Source organism: Convolutriloba macropyga, chromosome 12 (assembly GCF_964194025.1).
Source record: "Convolutriloba macropyga chromosome 12, txConMacr16.3, whole genome shotgun sequence".
In the NCBI taxonomy this organism is placed as follows: domain Eukaryota; kingdom Metazoa; phylum Xenacoelomorpha; order Acoela; family Convolutidae; genus Convolutriloba; species Convolutriloba macropyga.
Window position 1 is genome coordinate 2322813 of NC_134479.1, and position 24124 is coordinate 2346936.

The following is a 24124-nucleotide window of genomic DNA, read 5'->3' on the forward strand; positions in this document are numbered from 1 at the left end:
GAACATGAGGGACTTTAATTTTGTTTCAATAAAAATTCAATCATTTTTTGGTGTTAAGTTTTTGAAAAAACAGATAAATTTTTTTCATAAATGCAGTCTTAAATATTTTTTGACCACTTTTTTGCAAAATGTTTCATTGTTTCGTATGTCTGAATTCTGCTTTTTCTTGTTTTTGTTTCGTCGTCTGACGGTCTTTTTTCGTTTTACATTTGTTCACACAGCAAAGCTGAAGAAGTCAAATTTTCTGAATGACTTCTTCCTCTCACTAACGGCATTTGCGCGCGTGACGTCATTTCTCACTCGCTTTAGCGAAAGTTTTTAGGTTATTTGCGTGATTAGATTTTGATCATACGTGACTTACCTCACTCAATAAAATGACTTTTGCACTTTAAAACAATTGAATTTGTTTAAGGTCAAAGAACTCATATGTGCAGTAACGGTCCCTATTAAGAGGCTTCTGTGGAATGAATTTTAACAAGCTTTACTAATTTATCGCTGAATGTTTTTTAGCCTAGTTTTTTGAGTGGAGTCGATTTTTTTTTCAATTTAGATCTGTATCTGTTTCTATTACATGGCACGCAGGTCTATTCTTTCGCAGCTATTCCGGCAATCTGCCAGCTATGTTTGTTGAATCGGTTAGATCGAAATTGCTATTTCTGGAATGCGCCGACGTTTTACATTAATGGTGATCTTGGATACCATAGGGTTTTCATTAATGGCTATCTTAGATATCATACACCCGACCATTTATGGTAACTTGGATACCATGGTAAGTAAGATCCTACACGGAAATTTGGCCCTCCGTGGATGGAACCATATTTGATCTTAAGTATGGTATCTAAGATGGGCCAACCCGTGGTAGCATTGCAGTTATCAAAACTCGATTTTTTTTCGTATTTTCGTGAATTTTTTATAATGCCTCAATAGTAATCTTTTTATGGTTTTGTTTTCCATTTTGGTTTTTAAAATGAACCTAACATGTTTTCCATTTAATGATCAGTGTAGTAAGTCAGTCCCCTTGTTTATGCATAGAACCCTTGGAACCAATTACGACAAGCGAACAAGTGACTGTTGCGAGACATTCGCCAACTGCACTTACATTCAACTTGCCATCTGAAATCTCATTGGATGACAGCGACGAACCAATCAGGTGCACAGTCACTCTCGATGATGAACCAATTGACAACTTTGATCTAAAAGATGTCAGGAATAATGTCGGTGACGAACTGAAGCCAGTTCTTCAAAAGATCTTTGACGAAATTGATCTAACGGATGCTGGCAATTACGTCATCACTGTGGATGTTGGACGACAACAATATGTTCACAAACTGTCCGTATCTGTTGGTGAGTGAACCTTACACAGAAGATTTATTCCTTTAATTCTATTTATCACCTTATCACACATAAATCCCCACTTTTTACGTAATCCACACACCTTAATCTCATCCGTGTAACAGGGTTTTTCTCTTGTGTCATTAATATTGAATTAGAACTCACTGTTTCTGGTTACTTAATAGCCGCGAAGCGATAACAAGGCTATTATTGATCTCATCAATTTTTTACGACTAGGTGATCTGTTTTTGATCGATTAAATGTCATTGAAACAAAATATAAAAGTCTATACCTCACTTGAAAACAATTGTTTAGTTCAATATGGTGAACAAAAGTGAAAGAGAAGAGAAATTGAGTGATTTTGATCATCCATATTTGCTAAGCTAGTAGATAATTTTTGTGGCGTGCGTTAATTTAAAGTAGTTTTTTAATAACCGCTGTCAGCCTCTCAACGGCTATCTATCAGATGCTCTCCTTTTTTACCATTTAAAAAAGTTAATTGAATTGGGGCGCCATCTTTTTTCTAATATTTGTTTACTCATTTTAATGATTCGTCCACTTTTAAAATAGAGTGAGAAAACAGTGCTTGAACGGAAATTCGTTTTGTTGCTTGTAGTCTTTTCACATGCGGCAATCTGACCAAATTTTACTGTTTTTTTTCAATTTTTTGATTGAACGTTTTTCCAAATGGTTTTTGCAATCCGTTAATAGTCCTTTTTATCTCTCATTTTTTGTTTTTCTATAAAAGTTTTCTGAATTATAGACGAGGACTTGTCCTGTTATGTTCTAAATTAGCTTTATTTTTTGTTTTATTTTTCGTTTTACATTACTCACGACCTTCACGTTTGACTCCTGATTTACCTCACGTTTGACACCTCACGATAGGTCATTTTTATTTGCAAAATAAACCAAATATATTTTTTTTTTAATTTGGTTTTGTTTATTTTGCCGCTGTTGTTAGTTTTTTGTTGGTTGGTCTTTCGAGTGATTTTCACTCAATTAACTGAACTTTTTAACGAGGTATTGAAAATTTCTAGGCACCATCTAGACGTTACATTTGGTACATTAATTTTTTCAAAATTTTGAAGCACGTTTTTTTCTCTGTTTTTATTCACGTATCAATGGTTTCCTTAAAATATATTGTTTTTATTGCTTTATTTTTATCATGATGTATCCATTTTTTGTTTAGGAGAGAATTTCCGATGTTAAAGATCAGATTTCGTTTTATTCGCCAATTGATTTAATTTTCCTCCGTTGTATTTGAAAGATTTGTAGAATAAAGTAAACTATCCTCAGATATTAGGTCATTTTTGCGATAAATTTTTGGCCGATCTCGAAGACAAAAGATGGACGTTTGAACACGTTCTTCATGATTTTTAACTTTTTGTCACTAATGAAAATCATTAGAGTGCACCTAAATCGAGCCTCAAACTTAAGTTCTCTGATAGTTTTCGTATGGGGCATTTAAAATTTAACAGATGTCTGTTGATTGCGAACTCAAATATCCCGATTGTAACTCGTAGAATTTTGAGAATAGCAGGTTATCCATATATTTCCCTTTTCTTTGTCCAAAGGACGTTTATGTCGACTAAAAATTTTCTAAACATTAGAGGTGAAAAATAAATAGCAGCCATTGTTATCATCCCTCTCCTTTTGTCTGAACTTAACGACCAAAGAGAAATTAGTCATGGCTTTAGTTGCTATATAATAAAATACAGAGATGAAGTTGTTCCTTCCTAGCCATAAACATCAAATAGTTACAATACGATTTTCTCTGTACTTTTAAACAAAAAGTACCCTGCCTGTTTTAGTTGAGCCAGAAGAAAGTGTTTCCGAGAAATCAATCACCTTGCCCATCGATCAAAAAGAAAATGTACTCGTTGACATCGAGCTGCCGTTTGATGTTGATAAAGACGAGAAGACTCCAGTTGTATCAGTTGAGGTCCCACTCAAGTCGGGAGATACTTCACTGGTAGAACTTGTTGACTGGACTGTCTCGCATGTTGACAAGGAATCAGAGACTTGTGTCCTCAGTTGTTCTCTCTCTGTCAACACTGACAAATTGTATAAAATGAAGGAGTTGCCTGTTGTCCAAGTGGAAGTCAAGACCCAGGATGGATTAAAGTCTCACAAGCATCATGTCCAGATCGAACTGGGTAAATAAATTGATCTCCTACGCTTTCTGATTTTGACACAGTGGAACTTGATTTTTCAAATTTCAGTAGGATAAGATATTACCTGGAATCGAATTAAAAGGTTCTCGCTTTATACAGTATCAAGAAATGTTAGTCCACTATTTCTTTATAGAAGCAAAGCTGTAATTTATATAGCGTTGATCTTACTTCTTGCGATGTCCTTTCGCAATTTGGAACATTTATCTCATATTAAAAAGAATAAAGGTACTTTTATGAAATTTGGAATAACCTTCTAAATAGGGCCAACGAGTTTTTATTGCTAATTAATAGGATCAGAATGAAAAATTTTAGCGCATAAAAAACTTCACTCGGCCGCGATAACGTTTGCTTCTTGGTTGCTTTTTCCTCAGTTACAACGATTGTCATTTTTAGAACCACTGGAGCCTGTTGTCTCTAGTGAAGAAGTGAAGGCATTGATTCATTCTCCCTGTTCATTGGCCTTCCAGTTGCCAACTGATGTCTCATTGGATGATAAAGACGAACCAATCAAGTTCTCTGTTACTCATAACGATGAGCCAATTGATACTTTTGACATGAAGGAGACCTCTGATGAAAACAAAACTGAAATTCATAAATTATTTGAGGAAATCGAATCAGTTGATGCTGGTGACTATGCTATTACAGTCGATATCGGACGACAACAGTACATTCACAAGTTGACCGTATCTGTTGGTAAGCACCGTTCACTTCATATACATTGAAATAACTATGTCTTAAAGGACTCGTACCTGTTGATTTTAAATGCATTGTCTGGCTGAGCGTGTGATTCGTTGTTTTTTTTTACATTTCAAGTATTCTTTTATATTAAGGAAGTCAAGGAGGTGAAATATCTTGATGTAATATTGTACCAAAAAATGAGGTATGACTCACATGTAAAGCAACTCTTACCATTGCATCTAAAAAAATATCAACCATGATTGTGTTTGTTATAAGTCATTTTCAGTATTCTGTGGGTTCCAACTATAAACAATAATTTAATCATAACAATAGAAAATATTTAAGCTGGGCAGTGAAGGCCTGCTTCCATTGTTCTAATTATAATTCCTCAGCGCATTTAGAAATGGGAAATCAGGACCTTTCAATGAAGTTCCTATTAGAATATTGGCTACCAACATATGGCAGACTCTTAAATAAAAAGAGAAAAGTGCATTTTTTACAGGAATTGGATAAGAAATATTAACCGCTAATTTTTACCTAAGAAAAGAACGAATACGTTTTTTTGCAGAAAATTCCGCATCAGTATCTTTCGATAATAGTATTGTAAGGTAAGGAGTTTTAATTCTTTTGACGAAATGTTTAAGAGTTTTTTTGCCGAAATGTTATCTAGATCTAAAACGCTGCACATGAAAAGTCAAATATAAGAGTTTTTGGATCTATTCTGTTTCCCCCCCCCCCCCCCCCAGCTTTGTGAGCATAAATTTTTTATGGCCCCAGGTGTGGGGGGTCATAAAAAAACACGGGGGGGGGGGGGGTCGAAACAGGATAGATCCGAGCTTTTTATGGGACAATTCATGAAAGACCCTGGGCCAATGTTTTATGGCTCAATGAGCTGATGAGCGTTCAAGTACAGCAAGTAATGTTTAATTGCACTCAAATAAAAATCAATTATTGTAAACGTGTGTTTCTTTTTAAGCAAATATTTGTTTGCTTTTTTGCGCTCTTCTTCTAGAATAATCTTTGACTTCTGAAGTGACTTTTTCATGCACTTCTTTATTTTTGAATAATTTCAATAGCTTTTACTCCGAAATACAATTCGTTGTTCGAACAAAACCGATTGTTAAAGAGGCGGTGACAAGGCCCTGATAGCCGAGTGATTAATGCCTCGGTCGAGGTGACGGGTTGGGACTCAGAAGTTCGCGGTTCCAATACTACCTCCGTCTGATGTTTTTGCACCTATAAAGAAAATGAAAAATTTATCTAGGCTACAGCCCCTGAAACAAATAACCCCACCTGCAAAGTGGAAACGATATCGTTTCAAATGGCTCTTTCTAGCTAGGTGGATAGTATTCTGTTTGGGGAATCTGCTGGTCATAGTTTTCATATCAGCTCTGTCTGTCGTGCTTTCAAATACAGATTTCACGGTGCAGAAGTGACTAGGTGTTTTGATTTTTTCCAATTCTCATACTCATTGCTTTTTGAACTAATTGTTGTTGAGCTTTTTTTCCCCTTTTTTAGTTCGGATATTTTATTACGCAGCAAGTTTCGAAAAACCAACTATAAATATTTGATATTGTCAGGGTTTTCCACGATCCATGTTTGAGGATAGAGTTTCGAGTGTTTGAGGAAATAGATGACACTAGGCTAATTTAATTCAGAATTTCTTCAAAGTTGGTTATATATGCTCCCTTTTTCCACAAAGCACTATCGTGAAAACCTGGGACAATCTTTCGTCTATCGTTTCCACGCCATAAGTAGTTAGTTTCAACTCTATAATTAACTCGTTTCTACGTCACCTATTCCCACGGTTACAGTATCTAATTACTGGAATGAAAAAGCCTAATTGGTGATAAATTTTACAAATACCCATAGTACTGTTCACAGTAACAATAGAGTCTTTGAATTTGGTCTCCATTAATTACTAATAAAATTCGGCAATAAAGTTGAGACTGATTACATGCTCAAAATTGTTCTCTTATTAGTGATTTTTGCTGTTTTTGGGCAATGTTATTACTTGAATATGGGGCGGTATTGTCAAGAAAGTTTCCACGCTATTGGATAAATTATTCCAAAAACTGTATACTCTTCTTAATTTTGTCCATCAGCTGTCATTCGTTATTCAGAGCCCGTGGAACCAATCGTGACTAGCGAAGAACTGACTGCTTTGAGAACGTCCTCAACTGCAATCAGCTTCAAGTTGCCAGTTAACATTTCATTGGAGGACGAAGAACCAATGAGAGTGCATGTCACTCACAATGATGAGCCAATTGACAGCTTTAACGTGGTGCAAGCTTTTGATGAGAGAGACAGACCAACTGTGCAGAAAATGTGGGATGAAATTGACTATGTGGACTCTGGCATCTATATTATCACTGTTGACATAGGACGAAATCAACTTGTTCACAAGCTATCCGTTTCTGTTGGTGCGTATCATAATTGTTCCCTAAAAGAAAATTTTCGATTAGTTGAGGTTATTTTCTATCGGATTCTGTTAGATCACACTCACCCTAAAAGACGGAGTTTGAAACAAGTATCTAGTCTAATCAATGAACAGAACTGTCTGTGTTCATTAATATTATTGTCAAATTGTGCTTAAGATAATCAAGCCATTAATAATTCATCATGATCATTTCCCATTATTGAAAAAATCTAAGCATTAATTTCACAAAATTTTCTTTTTAAAAATTGTTAAAAGGTCAGTTTTTCTATTCCGCTGTGAGATACAAACTTAAAAAATTATGGGTTTCAAAGCGTTGTTATTTTTTAAATTTAATGAGCGTCTGTCTTTGGCTCAATTTAATGCCCAACAGTCCCACAATAAGACAGGAAATGTCCTTTCAGCTCGCACTAAATTTTGCTCTTATATTTTTAATGACTTTTAACTTTTTTATAACTATTTTTTAATAACTTTGTCTCTATTAATTAGAAACTCAAAAGTGTTTTTATCTTCTTTCACTGGACAGCCTTGAAGCTTTTGTTTTGCACATCATATTTTTGAGTCAGTGTTGTTTATGATGAATCTCATAAAGAGTTCATGTTGATGTTATAATTTCATTTGAAAAAGTCACAAATTTGATTGATGCTTGGATTTTCTCTATACTTTATTGTCATTTATTTGTTTTGGTTTTGACCATCGATTGGTCTTTGCTAACATTTGATTTTGATTTCTGAAATCTGAATTTCCGTTTTATTTTTGTCTCTTTGTTGTTCATACGTCAAAAGACAAATTTTTTCGACTCACAAAGTTTCCCTTTTTCTAGATTTTCTGAGGATTTTTAGATGTATCGCATTTTGGGCATTCGTATGTTAGTCACAATAAGTAACCCTTTAATTAACGTTGAGAAATCAGAACAAAGCAGATATATTCTAGCTGTGCATTATAGACTGTTTGACCATCTTACTAAATTGATAGGAATGCATCAAAAATGAACAAAAAATTATTTAACATATTTTGCCAACAATGTTGTTTTGCTTCAGTTGAACCAGAGAAAAGCGCGTCTGAAGATATTGTTAACGTTGCCAAAGAAACGGATGGAATAATCGTTGCTGATTTTGAACTGCCTTTCATTGTTGACAAAGAAGAAAATACTCCGATTGTATCAGTTCAGTTGGTTCCACACAAGCTGCACGGTGCTTCGGTGGTAGAACTGGTTGACTTTATTGTCTCGAATGTTGACAATGAATCAGAGACCTGTGTCCTTAGTTGCACTCTCTCAATTGACACTGATGAACTGTACCGAATGAAGGAGTTGTCTCTCATTCAAATTGACGTCAAAACTAAGGATGGATTCAAATCTCACAAGCATCATGTCAAGCTCGAACTAGGTAATAATGTAACTGCTGATATTTTGCTGTGTTACTTTGCAACTGTTACACTACAAGCCATTTTAGATGATGTAATCAGTTTATGAAAACAAAATTCAACCTTTTAGTTTCTCAAACAGTAGCAATTAATCTGACTCCATTAAATCATGTTTGAACTTGTTCCAATTTCCACACTTGAGTTTATTCAAGTGCGCAAATTAGCAACAAAGAATTTTGAAATGCTGTTTAAAATCACGATATTTGAGGAAGTTCTTTATTAGGCTCAGGAAACCCAGTTGCCTCCTAGTCCATTCATGTAGAAAAACGTCTGTAATATCAATTTATTTAGAACCACTTGAGCCCGTAGTGACCACTGAAGAAGTTGCAGTTTTGAGACACTCCGCTTGTTCATTGGCGTTCAACTTGCCTCCTGGCCTCTCATTGGATGAGAGCGATGAGCCAATCAGAGTGAGTGTCACTCACAACGATGAGCCAGTTGACAACTTCTCCATGACTACAAATGAAGATGAGAGGAAGTCAGTTGTTCAGAAGGTGTTCGATAACATCGATTCTGGTGATGGTGGGAATTATGTCATTACTGTTGATATCGGACGACAACAATTTGTTCATAAACTGGCAGTTGCTGTTTGTAAGTTTCTAATTTACTTTAAGTGGCTGCCGTTCTTTTCGTTATATAATTTTCTTGTCTTAAAAAATCTTCTGTTTCTCCTTAAACGTCAAATGAAAATGTTTTAATGCAGACAGAATATGGTTTCAAATATGGTTCAATTTGTTCAGAGAGCTTGTGCTGGTTGTGATTGAAGTACTTTCTCAGATGTTGACGCTTTTTCCGGTCCATTCCAATAAAGAACACCAATTTGAAGCTCAAACAAGTTTTTTTTGTTTTTAGTTGAGCCTCAGGAGACCACCTCTGATGAAGTTGTTCAGCTCTGCAAAGAACCCGAAGACCTGTTGCTAACTCAAATGAAGGTGCCGTTTGTTGTTGTCAAAGAAGAAGATAACACAACTGTATCCGTTGAAGTCCAAGGCAAACCAGAGGATATATCACTGATAAAACTGGTCGACTGGACCGTCTCTAGTGTTGATAAGGAATCGGAGACTTGTGTCCTGAGCTGTTCGCTCTCAGTTGACACTGATGAACTGTACAAAATGAAGGAGTTGCCAGTTGTTCAAGTGGAAGTGAAGACCAAAGGTGGAGAGCACGCACACAAGCACACGGTGAAACTTGAACCTGGTGAGTTCAATAGTTCTTGTTTCGCCCAAAATCAGCTAGAAAAATATTAAGCGCGAAGCAACGGTATTATCTGATTTTTGTTATATTGAACAAATCAGCAAATCAAGTTTTCATCAATAGCCGCCGTCAGCCTCTCAAACGGCTATAATTTAGGTGCTTTCCTTTTCTTTAAATTCGCTTTACTTTTTGATCGCGTTTTTGGTTTTACATAATTCACGATTTTCACGTTTGACTTCTGACTCACTTCACTCACTATTTCAACTGAATGGATTTTAAATTTTTTCGTGCATTGAATTGCGCAATGCAGTGAATACGGCCAAAGTCAAAAGAGCAAAATCAAAAGAGACGGGATAAACCGATAAAGACCGGTCATTAAGTCGTTGAGAAATAGGTTATCAAAGTCCATTACAGTGTTTGCTAGCTTATATTGGTATTAAGCTTCTTAGCTTTCAGTTTAGAAGCTGAATTAAGTATAGTTTAACTGAAACTGCACGCCAAATTATAACACTTTTTGACAATGAAAGAAAAAACAGAAAAAAACTCGGTTACTTTGTCTCTTCTTTTTTTTTCTGTTTCAGTCCCGATGTGCATCAAGTGCGTCAACGGCGGCAATTTTTCGGCGATCTCACGGCTATGTTATTGAACAAATCAGAAGATCATATATTGTCATTAAATTGTCCTAATTATACTTGACATTGTTGAATTCATTTTAATTAGCTTTATAGAATCTGCGAGATCAAGATACTATTGTACTTTTTTCTGCTTTTTACAACCCAAATGATTGGTTGTTTTGTGGTGCTATCTTTTTTATGATCTGTTCAGACAATGATTGACGTCTTAGTCACGCTGGAGGAGTAAGGGAGCGAAAAAGCGAGCAGACTTGAAGCCTGACCTTTTAAATGCAGCGAGAATTTGGCATTTGAACAGATTTTTGGTTTTTGAGAAAATACTTCTGCACGTGCAGCGATTTGACTTATGTCGTGTCCCCTCTTGAGCGCTTTTAAAATGCTGTATTTGTGTTCTAACCGTGCCTATTTGCTAATGCTTGGACTAGCTAATGCCTCAATGGCCAGCTAATGCCTTATATGATTATGAATCTATTTCTTGTCGGAAACTATTACAGATTTTTTTTAGTTTATGCCCGTATTTTTTGTTATTTAATTGTTCTCAATTGAAGTTTGTATTAATTATAGTAGTCATGTCGTCTTCTTTTATGCGATTTTTTGCTTGACCAATTTTACGTATGACCCATTTGACATTTTTGTCCTCAAAAACTCAATAAAAAGTAGCACCCGGAGGACGTTAAAAGGCTGAGCCACTCTCTTACGCCTTACTAGTCTCTAAGAATGCGGTTCAGCGAATCTGTTTTGAGGAGATAATTTCAGAGTTTGAAGAGTGGTTCTTAATCTGAGTCTCCACCCCCCCCCCCCCCCCCCCAACGCTCCGACACTACCCGGTGCACCCTCCCCCTCTTCCAACATGGCTATTTTGACCCCCCTCTCGTCCAGCTCTCTCACAACCCTACCCCCTACCGCATGAACCCCTCCCCAAAGCTGGACACCGCAATCCGCTTAACCCCCCCCCCCCCTCTCTAGTGCTAGCATCCCCAAAACCCAGATGGCTACTACCGGAGCCAACCTCTCAAAGGTCGTTTGAGAACAATTCGTCTGAAGTTAGTAGAATTTGTATCTGTCATTATCCATCAGTCTCAATAGGGACTGGTTTGATTGATTACTTATGTGGCATAAGTAAACATAATTAGTGATTCGAATTAAAAGCTAGTGATTTTATTGACTGTAAGAGAATTTGTTTTCAAAAGCTTGAAGCAAATATTTCCTGTGCGAGTTTCGCCTTTATTTTTTATTCGTTTTGGTGTCTTATTATTCAAACTCAGTAATCGCAAGTGTTTTCGGTTGCTAATGAAGTATAATTGATTTGATTTTAATGTTTCAGTTCAAAGCTATTGGTTTCTCTGTCTTTGGCGCATATATTTTTTTAAATATTGGAGAATTTTTGAGTTTTACGCGTATTTGTTTTTCATTTTGTTGTTTTATCACCTTGTGTTATAAATGACTGGTTTCATCGGTTGATGATGAGGCATAGGTGAAATTAGTTATTGGCTCCAATTCTCAGCTAATGCCTTTTGTGACTGTGAGACTATTAGTTTTTGAAAGATGTTGTTGATGTTGTTCTGTCCTTATTTTTGGTCAATAGCCGCCCTCATGTTCTCAACCGACTAACTCATCTACAAAATTAAAAGAAAAGAGATTGCATTTCAAAATTTGTTTGTACAATTATCAATTTTCATTTCTTTTTCTGTTTTTTTTTAAATCCTATTTGGGATTATGTGAATGAACGGCGGCTATTTTCTGTCAATCTTTTGTGAATGTGTCTTTTGTTGTCGCATCATTAATTACAGTTGTGTTACGTTGATAATGAGGTTTCATTGAAGTGGTTTAAGCATTTCAGCTCAACGAGAAAGGTTTCTATGGCTTTGACATTAATTTTTGAGTTCCAACTGGTTTTGTTTTTTTATTTTTGTTGTCTTATCATTTAATTTTATCGATAACAGTTCTCTTAAAGAGTTATAAGTGAAATTGCCTAATGGCTTGAGTTCATAGCAGTGTTTTTATGACTTCGAAATTGTTAATTTTCGAAATTTTTTTTGAGTGTTGCCTACTTTTGTTGCTCTTAAAGTGATCTTGTCGCCTATATCAGCCAAAGCCTTTTAGTGGGACTTTGGTTTGGTCCATTTGGTGGCAAAGTTTTAGCTAAAATTTTACTATTACTATCAGTATTGCTATCAATTTTTGAAAAAAATGTGGCGAGTTTTGATATCATATCTTTTTTGTTTTTCGTCCTTTAAACCTAATGAATTATATCAACGATATTTTCCAGCTTCTTAGGTTGTGTAGTATGCTATGATTACAATTTTTATTGGAAAGTCATATGTTTAATCTAACTTTTACGATACTTGTTTGCCATTTTTCTCATTTTGTGCCTTTTTAACTTTGTCTCACAATGATTACTGCAAGGTTGTTGTATGATATATGCATTCTAAGGACCTGTACTGTTAATATCTATATAAAGTTTTGTTAGCTTGGATTGTTTTTACTTCACAAGTTTTCGAGAACAAATCAGTTTTTTCCTGTTTTTTTCAGTTATTCATGCTTTTGTGCGCCTTTAGGGTTGTGAATTTTGTTAACTGTCAATGGTGGATGTTGCTGGAAAAATGTTGATGTTCATTTCATTAATTAGCCTATTATGGATTTTAATCCAGGACTTGATTCCTTCGTGGTCTTCATTCTTTCCAAGACTTGTGTCGCATTCAAGTTTTTTGGTATGAGCATATGACGTCACGTTCACTTCCAATCAATTTTGTACTTATTTTTTTGGTCACATTGGAGTGAGTTTTTTGTGAATCCTCGTCGGTTAACACGTCACTTACTTCACTCTCAAAATTGATTTTTCGTCTATCAAATTAATATTTTCTTACTTTAATTGAAGAAGATAGATGAAGTCAACTAAGTATTATAAGTCACCCTAATTAAAGACTATATGAGGCCAGGCAATAAATAACACGTAATTTAATTTTAAATATTTCAGAAATGAAATTTCACATCTCTTAATGATTAAAGAAGCTGTATTTTCTTTCCTTTGGCCTTATTTTTTTTCACTATCTTTTTGAGTCTGCAGGTCTGCGAAGCTATCGCAGTTATTATATGATGTCTTCACCTTCGGTTGTTGATGATACAACTTTTTTGTGCCAATGCTGAAGCATAATTTGTTTTGAAATCAACTGAATTTTGTTGTTGTTGCTCCAAACAATATTGCAAAGCAGACTTGGGAATATACTGTGCCACGCTTAAAACCATGCAGTTGTTCTTTTTGTGTCATATAGCAATTTTGTTGGCCAAGATGTACTGTTTATTAATAGCCGCACAGCGATAGCTGGGGCTATTATTGGCCTTCTCTTGGTTTTTTATAATTCAAAGAATTTGAATTGTATTGGGGCGCTGTCTTTTTTTAAGATCTGTTCACACATTTTCATGATTTTTGAAGTCAAACTGGAGTAATGATTTTGGTCACGCCGAAACAGGAAATGGAGCGAAAAAGCGAGTGGTTTTGCGGCGTGATTTTTTTTTTCGCTCTAAATTTAAAGTAGAGTGAGAAAACGGTGTTTGAACAAAAATTCGCTTTCTCGCTAGTGGTTTTTGTTCACATGCGGCAATTTCACTTTGATTTCTACAATTTTTCGATTTTTTGGATCGGATTTTTTTCCCAAATGGTTTTCCCAATCCATACATAGTCCGTTCTTGGTCTAATCTTCTGTTTAGTCAATGAAAATTCTTTGAATTGTACGTGAGGACTTGTCCTGCTATGTTTTTTCATTTCGTCGTCGCGATTTTTGTTACGAACATATGACGTCACAACCACTTCGAATCTGCTTTTCAATCTGCGTTCATGCAATTTCAACTGAAGTGCGTGCGTGACGTCATTTTTCGCTCTTAGTGGAGCGAGTTTTTTTGTTCATTTGCGTGATTAAATTTTTGGTCACACTTGACTTACCTCACTCACAAAAATGACTTCCTCACTTCGAAATTGAGTTTTATTTACTTTAATTCAAAGAGATGAGGTCAAATGGGTGTGTCACTCTAAATGAAGGTTATTAGAGAGCAGCTAATAGAGGCAGCAAAAACTTATACAGATTTATAATCAAAATATAACATATCAGCCTTCAATGAAAAGCCGAATTTTTTTGGTCTGTCTTTTTCACTGTTTTTTTTGAGACTGAGGATCTACGAAGCTATTGCGGCTTTTTTTCTGGCAATCTGCCAGCTATATTTCTCGATTTTCCAAATCTCAGTTTAAAAACTGTGAACCGAGCCAAATTGGACTATCTAGAAAAAGTTATAAGTGTACACCAAAAAACGAAGTTGAACCTTTTGGATCTTTTCCGTTTGTGCCCCCCTTAATTCGTTATGCACCCCCCAGTTACAGAGCACGTGCCACTACACATTTAATCATTGTAAACATATGGCACGTTTTTCTGGGGGGGGGGGGGTGCAAATAATATGCACCCACTAAGCTGGGGGGGGGGGGGGGTTCACAAGCGGAAAATATCCAAACTTTTTGACACGAGGTTTGTTTTGTTTCAGTTGAGCCCAAAAAGACCGACTCTGAAGATACTGTGACTGTTGCCAAAGAAAGTGAAGGTGTCTTGGTGTCTGATTTCACGCTACCGTTTATTGTCGAACACGACACAGAAGAAAATACTCCCAATGTATCAGTTGATATACACGACCATGCAGAAGATACTCCGCTGGTAGAAGTGGTTGACTGGACTGTCTCGAATATTGACAAGGAATCGGAGACTTGTGTCCTCAGTTGTTCTCTCTCAATTGACACTGACAAACTTTACAGAATGAAGGAGCTGCCTGTCGTTGAAATTGAAGTGAAGACCAAGGATGGATTGAACACCCACAAACATGCTTTGAAACTTGAGCATGGTGAGTTAAATGATGGGTTTCCTTTCATTATCCGCGATATTTATTATTGATCTCATTTTGGTTTTTTTTAATTCCCCTTTCTTACTTTTGTTGCGACCCTTGACCCGTCAGTCTTTCGAGGGAAATTCGTCCGACATTAGTTGTGCATGGTATATTTTGCTCAGTTTAAAAGCTGAAAAAGGAACTAAAAAAGAATTGAATTGAGCTAGTTTTGTTTGCTCTCCACCTCAAACAGTGGAAGCTTGAATCTAAATCACTCAATGTCGAATTATTGCAGGTCTAAAACATAAGACAGTTGGACTAAAATTTAAAAACAATTGTTTAAACATCCTGATCAGCAATAAGCCAAACCGTACAGAAATTTAAAATTGAAAAAATGCTAATGATCAATAAGCTTTTGCTGCATTTGTGAGCGTTGATTTTAATGCTAATCGATTTTAAGAATCAATCCAGATTTGGAAATTATTATACTATTCTTATTGTTGGCAGGATTTATTGCTTGCTGAAATTGTATTGTAGAGTTTTAAAGTCATTTACCGAAAATTGTCTCTTCAGAACTCCTGGAGCCAATCATGACAACTGACGAATTGACCGCTTTGATCCACTCTTCTTGTTCATTGGCCTTCAATTTGCCATCTGGAATCTCATTGGATGACGAGGACGAGCCAATCAGAGTGACTGTCACACATAACGATGAGCCAATTGAAGATTTCGAATTGGCCAAGGGTGACGCTCATAATGACAAATTAGTTGTTCAGAAGTTGTTCGAAGAAGTTGATGAATCAGATGGTGGCAACTACGTAATAACTGTTGATGTTGGACGACAACAGTACATACACAAGTTGGCAGTATCCATAGGTTAGCTAAACTGTGTTTAGAAGTCAGCTTCTTTGGCATCTTAATAAAACATCATTTTAGTGAAACAGCCAATTTTAGTGAAAGGTTTTCTTATTCAAACAATCTAAAAATATGTTTGACGCGTGTCAAGTTAGAAAAAGTTGGTTTTTTTATTTTTTTTATTTTGTTATTTGTTACTTTTTTATTTTGTTATTTGGTTTTCTTTTTATACATTCAAAACAACAAACATCAGTTCCAGTCAACTTTGAAAACTAAAAAGCCAAAAACATTATTTGTTTCCGTAAGCGTGACAAAAAATAACCAAAGTAGGACAAGTCCTGACTTATAAATCTGTTTTTCAGTGACTCAGTAACAGCAAAAAAATTAGACCGAGGAATGTCTAATTTAGAAAAAACCTTTAAAACAAAATATTTAGAAAAACCCAATAAAATACCTTAAAAACAGAAATCAAATGGCCGCTTGTGAACAAAAAGCCGCAACACAGAAAGCGAATTATTGATCAAACACCGTTTTTACCCTCCAATTCAAAATTAGAGTGACGGAATATCACGCCGCAAAAACACTGGCTTTTTTGCTCCACCTCCTGTTCCGGCGTGATCAAAATCAATACTTTAACTTGACCTAAAAAATCATGAAAATGTGTGAACAGATCTTAGCAATGGAATTCCCGAAACGACTCCACCGAAAAATCTTGCCTTTTAAATAACTAGTATCTGTTGGCAGAACGCACGAAAGCTTGAAAATAGCATTGTTAAGTCAAATAAAGAAAGTTAGGCCAAAATGTAAATTGACGTAAAAATTTAAGAGAATTGAATTACTGTATCTTTTAGTACAAGACTATAAAACTGCTTACCCAATATTAGGCAAGGTAATAAGCTCTCAAACATCAGCGACTTTAAAAAATGTAGAAAAAACCGAGAATTATAAATATTGTAACAAATATCTGAATTTTTTGTCAAATTCTTTTGAAACAAACTGCTTTGTACCAAAAACATTTATTCAATTAGCAATAGATAAAGCATAGGAGCTTTATAAATCAATTCAGCTATCAGTGAATGCAATGAAACAATGTAATGGTTGCAACATTGCCAAAATAACCAAAAATTTTCCAAAATAGTTGCCAAAGCTCCAAATTAGCTTAAAACTCACTTCAGTTACTGAAAAAAAAATTAAAAACGCTGTCAACATAACATTGTTTCTTTAGTCTACAATGACCTTTTAGATAACAAATAATTTTGAACTAAAAAATATAGATTGAAAAAGCCGCACGTCAACAGAAATTTTTTAGACTTACATTTCTTGCTATGTATCAAAAGAAGGCCTGAAGAAAAAACCAGTCTCTTATTTCTATCTTTTGTACATTCTTCGATTGTTTTCGCCAAAACAACTTTTTCAATATTTATTCTCTCCCTGAACTTCCGTTTTTTGAATTGTAAAAATGGCACCGTACGCATTGGTTTTAAGGTAAATTATGGAGCTTCACATTGAGATAAAAATGAGTTTATGTTGGAGATTAACAAGACGATTGAATATTGTAACGAAATTTACCTTTTACCGGGTCGCACTTCCGTGGATTGAATGCCGGCGTCATGTATAATTTTACACTGTCCGTACTCGTACGATGCTAATATGAAACCAAAGAAATCTTACATGGCCCATGTCTGAGATCAAACTTTCTATATATAATACTCCTGCATTACTATTAATACTTGCGATCACTATATATATAACTAAAAATGACTTAATGAGAATTTTTTTGATGATGGGTAAACCGGTTAGAGTCATGTAAGCATCTGCATATTTTATAATTTTAAACCAATCGTTCTTACATTTAAAGCTTTAATTTAGGTTCATTACAGCTGAAAAATTTTTTTCATAGCCCAGCGAAGCGAAAATTGGATTATGTTGACAAGATTCTTAATATACAAGCATCAAAAGATATACAAACTTACAAGATAGTGGAGTGAGTTTCAAAAAGAAGAGTTTAAAAAATGACCTGAAAACGAAACACTGAACTTCATCATAACTACAGTCTGGACTTTAGTTCCATGCGAAACTTTATTTGACTTGAAACCTAGAATGTTTTGTTCTGGGCAGTTAAATTGTACATTTAACTATTGGTGGATTAATGCGATGATCGACTAGGTATCGACAACATTTAAGTATTTCTCCCCACTGTGGATATATGATGGACAAAAAGCAGTGATGTTCTGATCTTCATATCAACTTCAAATTATAAAATACCTCACATTTTAATGGGTTATTTTTGTAATGAAATTCTGCAGTTAATTGTATGCATTTTACTCCGATATGCAGTCATCTAAACTCAAATTGTTGGGAACACGTCCGAAAATATTGCTGTTTTGTTTCAGTTGAACCAACAGAAACTGTTTCTGACGAATCTCTCGTTCTACCCGTCAAACTTCAAGACAGATTACTCGCTGACGTCAAATTGCCATTTGTTGTTGACAAAGAGGACATTCTGCCCAGACTATCAGTCGAGGTCTCAGACAAGCCAGAGGATTCTTCACTTGTACAACTGGCTGATTGGACCGTCTCACAAGTTGACAAGGAATCGGAGACTTGTGTCCTTAGCTGTTCTCTCTCAGTAGACTCTGATAAACTGTACGAAATGAAAGAGTTGCCAGTCCTTCAGGTTGAAATCAAGACCAAGGATGGAGTGCACTCCCACAAACATACTGTCAAATTTGAATACGGTATGCTCAACTCTTTTGCAGAGGCCGAGACTCTTGTTAATTGCTCTCAAACAAATTTTGTAGTAATTATGATACTCCTGCTGATCTTTTTTATACAATTTTTGTACTACTGACATTTCGGCTGATTTTTTTTGTCTGACAATTTGACCTTTTTCCTCAAGTACGGGATAAACAGGTAAAACCCAGAGGGCCTGAAGTTCTCATAGAGCCGTACGACTTACTATTCTCTAAGTATGCGATTCAAGGAAACTTTTGAGGAGACATGAATTCATGGTGTTATCCCCTTTTGGTTTTTGATGTGCTGTATCCTAAGATTGCCTTTGAGAGGCATGTCCTTTTCGTCTCATGGGCCTGGCATTTTGTCAAATGTTTTAAACATTTTTTTAAAATTTTTTTTGTATTTTCTCTCCTCTCTGTAAGTAATTTTCAGTGTTAATTGTAAATTGTTCGTCATTATTGTTGAACTAACTGTGTTGCTCCTGCTACTTTTTTACACTGTTCTCTTTTTTAATTAATCTTGCGATATATGATAACTTGTATTTTCAATTTTATTTTTTTAACCACTGCTTATTACGGATCTAATTTTATTTCTGTTGTGGGACTTTTTTGAGAACATATGTATAAAACATTATTAATTGCTCTTGAACGAAGTTCATAGCAATTGTTGTAAAAAACGTGTGTGTATTTTTTATGCAAAAATTTTGCTTAACAATTTTGACTTTTCGAGTGACTTTTACGCCCTTGACTTTTTGCGTTTCGCGTGATCTAAAATTCTCTCTCAATCACAATTTGCTGAATTCAATTGGCAGCAATTAAATACTAAAAGTCAAATGAAAAGTGCGCCGAAACTGTTGCCACTTTTTACTTTAAATCTTAATAGTGGTATATATTAACCTCTTATGTGGTTATTTGAAGCCCACTATTGAACTTCTCAGTCCCATTTAGGCTCCCCCTCCATCCCTCCCTCCCTCCCTCCCCACCCCCCCCCCCTGACTGAAGCAGATTGCAATTGATTAGGGCTCCCACTAGTTGTTCGAGAGCAATTCTTCCGACGTTTAGTCGGTTATGTTTTAAGTTGGCCCTTCATTTAGATGGCGAATTGAAAGAAAATCATCATTTTTTCTGATATGTTTGTAACACAAAAAGCAATCAAAGCCATGAATTGAGTAGCAGTTGTTTGGAAAGACCTGCTCTGATATGCGGATGCGTTAAATTATAGCAGGCAATAAAAAAAAGTAGAGCATATATTTTTCTAATGCTTTGAGACTTTCCATTTCTGCTTTTGTTTCCCTTATAATCGAATCTTTCAACTAACGCTTCAATTTGATTTGGTTTTTAAAACAACTTTGTAAAAACAAATAGAAACGTGGTTAATGGAAAATAGGAATGTTTTTCGGTTGCTATATTAAATTATTTTGTATTAACAGAATTGCGTCGCTCATTGCGAGATTACACTCAAGTTTAAATTAGTTCTATTCAATTGATTTTTAAATTTCTAAAATCAGCAGAAGTTTCAGTGTCGTGAAATTTTTGGATTATATCAATGACTAACTTTATGCAGAAGCTGAAACTATTTTTTAGCAGTAATCTGAATCATAGCGGTCGTATGCATGACTGCTCCAAAAGATAGCAGTCATATGAAATGACAACAACTTGATATCAAAGAGGTCAGATTTTATTGGCTACGATCGTTTTGCTTCTCCAGCCAAATCTAAAGTGGAATCCCTTTTTTAGTGAATTAGTTGGCGTCAAAGTTCCGATATGAACTTTATCCATAAGGATGGTCAACTTTAGAAGATTCACAAGATGAAACTTAATCATTATAAATTAAATACAAATACATCAGAGGAGTTTACCAAGTTAGTATAAACCATGCTTGGTTAATTTCATCATCATTATTATTATTATATTATTAATATTATTCCTTCCTGCAGGATGACCATTTATCACTGCTACTTTTACACTGTGATGGCTAGTCGTACTTCTCTTTCGACACCTTTTATACAAACCCTTGTCAGTTGCGAAACACATTTGTTTATTCAGATAAGCTTATGAAAACAAATTCAACGTTTATGGAGATACTAAGCAGCTCCCATAATTTTTGCGTGACAGTTGAAAAAAAGATGTTTTAATGTGCACTTTTTCAATTAAAAACCTTTGAACACTGTTTGTTGAAACTCAAAAGTTCTGTCTTTAGAAGCGCTGGAGCCAATCGTGACAAATGAACAAGTCACAGCTTTGGTGAAGTCTCCCTGTTCACTCGCGTTCCATTTGCCAGTGGGAATTTCGGCAGATGATGGAAATGAACCAGTTAAGATGTCTGTCACTCATAACGATGCACCAAATGAGAGCTTTGAAGTTACCAAAGATGAGGCTAATGACAGTAATTTAGCTGTTCAGAAGGTGTTCGAAGAAATTGACCAAATGGATTCCGGCACTTATGTTATCACTGTGGATGTTGGACGACAACAGTACATACATAAGTTGTCAGTCTCAATTGGTACGTGAAAACTGGTCAGAGTATTTAGTCCCATTGTAATTTTGATAAACATCATTACTTGACAAAAAACGGCAAATAAACACAAGAATTTGATCTATTTCGGTAATTTTTATGAAGCATGGAGAAATCCGTGAATATATAATTTTAGGCTTATTTTGATTTTGGAGAAATCGTTTGTGTTCTGTTTACTGGCAATTGAATGCCAGAAAAATAAAAGAAAAATGAAAGAATAAACGAAAAATAAAAGGTCAAAAAATGTAACAGTTGTAACATTTTTAGTTGAACCTGAAGAAACTGTGTCTGATGATTCTGTCATACTGCCCACCGAACCACAAGAAGTCTTGAATGCAGAAATCAGGCTACCGTTTGTTGCTGACAAAGAAAACAATCCTCCTAGTGTATCAGTTAATGTCCAAGAGCGGCCAGAAGACAGTTCTCTGATAGAACTGGATGACTGGACCGTCTCAAGTATTGACATGGAATCGGATACTTGTGTGCTCAGTTGTTCCCTTTCAGTCGACACTGACAAACTGTACAAAATGAAGGAGTTACCTGTCGTGGAAATAGAAGTTAAAACTAAGGATCGATTCAAATCTCACAAGCATGCTGTGAAGCTTCATTTAGGTACAGTCTACAATCTATAGTATCCTAATATGTATTCAAAATTATGCAAAATCTGCTCCATTTTGTATCTTTGGTTTTTTGTATTTCGTTTTCTATTATATTGTCTTTATAACTGCAAAAGGTCGAAACAAAAGTATTTGTTCAGTGTTTGCTTATTGAGTTGATATTTTTGATTCTGTTCGCTAATCTTGTGGACTCCAGTGATTTATGTTTTTGACTGACAATGAAATTTATTTATCTCTTTCAAAAGTGCTTATCCTTCCACTGAAAAAAGTCTGATAAAGATAACTCCAAATGACAATGGAACTCTGGCAATGGAGAAGGGACTACCAAGGATTGTTATCACAATGATCGCTTGTTATTCCTTCAGCTATGTTCCTGTTTTTCAGAATATTATTTAATTGCACTTATTTTGATGCCATTTTTTTCACAGCAAATTGTTCGTTGTTTAAATATTTTATTAACTACACAATTCAACACTGGTTTTGTTTTGATTTTTTTTTAGTTTATAATTTGCTTGATGCCATTTGTTTTGTTGTCTTTGGTAAATATGCATATTTCTGTCATTGTATGGTGCCCAAATAAAATTGTAAACCCAATCAAAAAAGTTTAACAATTATCTATAGTTCCTAAACGTTATTTTAACTTCTGTATTTAAAGACTTAATCAACTTTAGAAGTTTTTCGCCGTGACATCTTAAAGCAGTATATTGAAACAAAAAGTCACCATTTTTTCAAACAAAGTTCCTTCGACACTGATATCAATAATCAAAATGTTTCTTCAGAACCTCTGGAGCCAATCGTGACTAGTGAAGAAGTGAGTGCTCTGAGACATACACCCACTGCTATTAGCTTCAAGTTGCCAACTGACATTTCATTGGATGATAAAGAGGAGCAAATTAAAGTTAATGTTACTCATGATGACAAGCCAATTGATAGCTTTGTTGTGGCGGACGCCTCGGACCAAAGCGAGAAACCCACTGTTGAAAAAGTGTTTGAGGAGATTGATCTAGTGGATGCTGGCAATTACGTCATAACTGTCGATGTTGGACGACAACAATATGTGCACAAATTGGCAGTTTCTGTTGGTGAGTGAGCTGTATCATGCTAAATCGCTTTCAGATTTTTGAACTAAACAATTCTTTCGTATTTTGGCGTCAGTTTTTTGTATAAGTGATGTACTCAAACAAATGCAGCTCTATGATACTCATCTCTTTTTAATAACTGCGAAGCTGTAAGAAGAGTGTAGCTTATTTTTGGGTCTCTGGTTTTTTTCGCTGTCTGTCGATCATTTTGTTTATTTTTTTCATACCGCAAAACTAAAATTTTTAATTTTGTTGATCTTTCCATGCGATTTTTTACTGCTTTAATGTGCAAGATGTCATATCTTAAATTAATTATTGGTCGGCTCTAATCTAAATTGCATAAATTTTATCATAAATGACTAACCTCACTCTGCAAATGACTTCTGAACACTAATATTAAGGTCAAATAAGGAGGTTGCTCTAAACCCTTTCAAGATCTTTAAAAGAGTCTTATACAGTAAAGGCTGTTAATAATGAAGCATTGGGAACACAATAAAGTTACAATTTTGATTTTTCGAAAGAATTTTGAAGGATTAGTTTTTTAATGTGATTATGTATTATGTGTTGTATCAGCAACTCCATCAACTCAATTCGGTATCTGTTTGTATCTACAATCTGATTGATATAAATCTGTTTCGCAGGTATTCCAGCAATGTTCCAGTTATGTTTTTCTTTTAGTTTGTTTCTTGTTTTTCACCCTTCCTTGAGATGAGATTCAAAACAATTAGTTTGGGAATCTTTGGACAATATATTGAGCAGGATTTTTTGGTACTAAAAAGTTTGGTTCAAAGTTTTTGAAATCTTTCAAATTTATTGCTGCAAAGCTGTCAGCTAAGCGTGACAAATTGATAAATGAAGCTCTTTTACAAATCAAATTGTTAATTGTGCTGCGGTCTTTTTCTTTATAGGGGTCTCTCTTCTCTTTTTGGTTTTTGACTTGTTTTTCTGGATGTTTTTCTTTCAAGGTGTACGTAATTCAAGGACAATACAATTATTCAATAGCATAAATTTTACATATTTTTTGAAAAAATTTGATAGAGTCAGAGTGCGTTGTTTGATTTCTTTTCTTTTCTGTGACAGTTTTTGGTCACCGAAAACAAAGAAAAAGATATCAATTTAGCCCGCAGAAGTGAACTAAATGAATAATTGTATTTGTGTGTGTGCAGGCGAGCCCCCGATGATTAGAGATCCAGTATCATCTGAGCCATTAGAGAGTGGATCGAGTGGGGAGGATGTTGTGAGTGGTGGAGTAACGAAGGAGTTCTCAGTGGGGGAGGATCTCTCCTCAGCTCTCCAAGTCACTTTCCATTCATCATCTCCTCAGCTGAGTGTCAATTGGAGTATCGACCACAGAGAAGTTAGTAATAACACACCAGCTGGCCTGACCATCTTAAAAATCATTCTTGAGATATGCCTATCATCTTTTGTGTAGGATATTATGATTTTATCCAAAATACCATCAATAGTCATAGTTCATCCGCAAATCTCTTCCAAACATTCTCTTGCTTAGCTGTGGAACTTGATCCATTCACAAATAAACAGACAGTAGTACTTGTTCAGTTGTCCTATGGATGGATGAATTGAACTA

The 24124-nt window shown here is 35.2% G+C and overlaps 2 protein-coding genes across 5 annotated transcripts in view; both read left to right on the top strand.

Annotated features, from left to right (window-relative positions):
• The window catches only part of LOC142351028 (uncharacterized), a 155230-nt gene that overhangs the window by 87599 nt on the left and 43507 nt on the right, over positions 1-24124 (top strand). For 3 of the 4 annotated variants that reach the window (XM_075403084.1, XM_075403085.1, XM_075403088.1), the window contains 14 exons: positions 1033-1344; positions 3144-3488; positions 3900-4199; positions 6308-6607; positions 7662-8009; positions 8338-8637; positions 8899-9243; positions 14403-14753; positions 15309-15611; positions 17984-18328; positions 20526-20828; positions 21108-21452; positions 22237-22539; positions 23703-23893. In XM_075403084.1, coding sequence (XP_075259199.1) covers positions 1033-1344; positions 3144-3488; positions 3900-4199; positions 6308-6607; positions 7662-8009; positions 8338-8637; positions 8899-9243; positions 14403-14753; positions 15309-15611; positions 17984-18328; positions 20526-20828; positions 21108-21452; positions 22237-22539; positions 23703-23893 — 4391 coding nt within the window. The remainder of the gene's footprint in view (positions 1-1032; positions 1345-3143; positions 3489-3899; positions 4200-6307; positions 6608-7661; positions 8010-8337; positions 8638-8898; positions 9244-14402; positions 14754-15308; positions 15612-17983; positions 18329-20525; positions 20829-21107; positions 21453-22236; positions 22540-23702; positions 23894-24124) is intronic. The other variant, XM_075403086.1, reaches the window with a different exon arrangement.
• Positions 1-24124, top strand: part of LOC142351029 (proto-oncogene vav-like) — a 198412-nt gene that overhangs the window by 33622 nt on the left and 140666 nt on the right. The window lies entirely within an intron of this gene.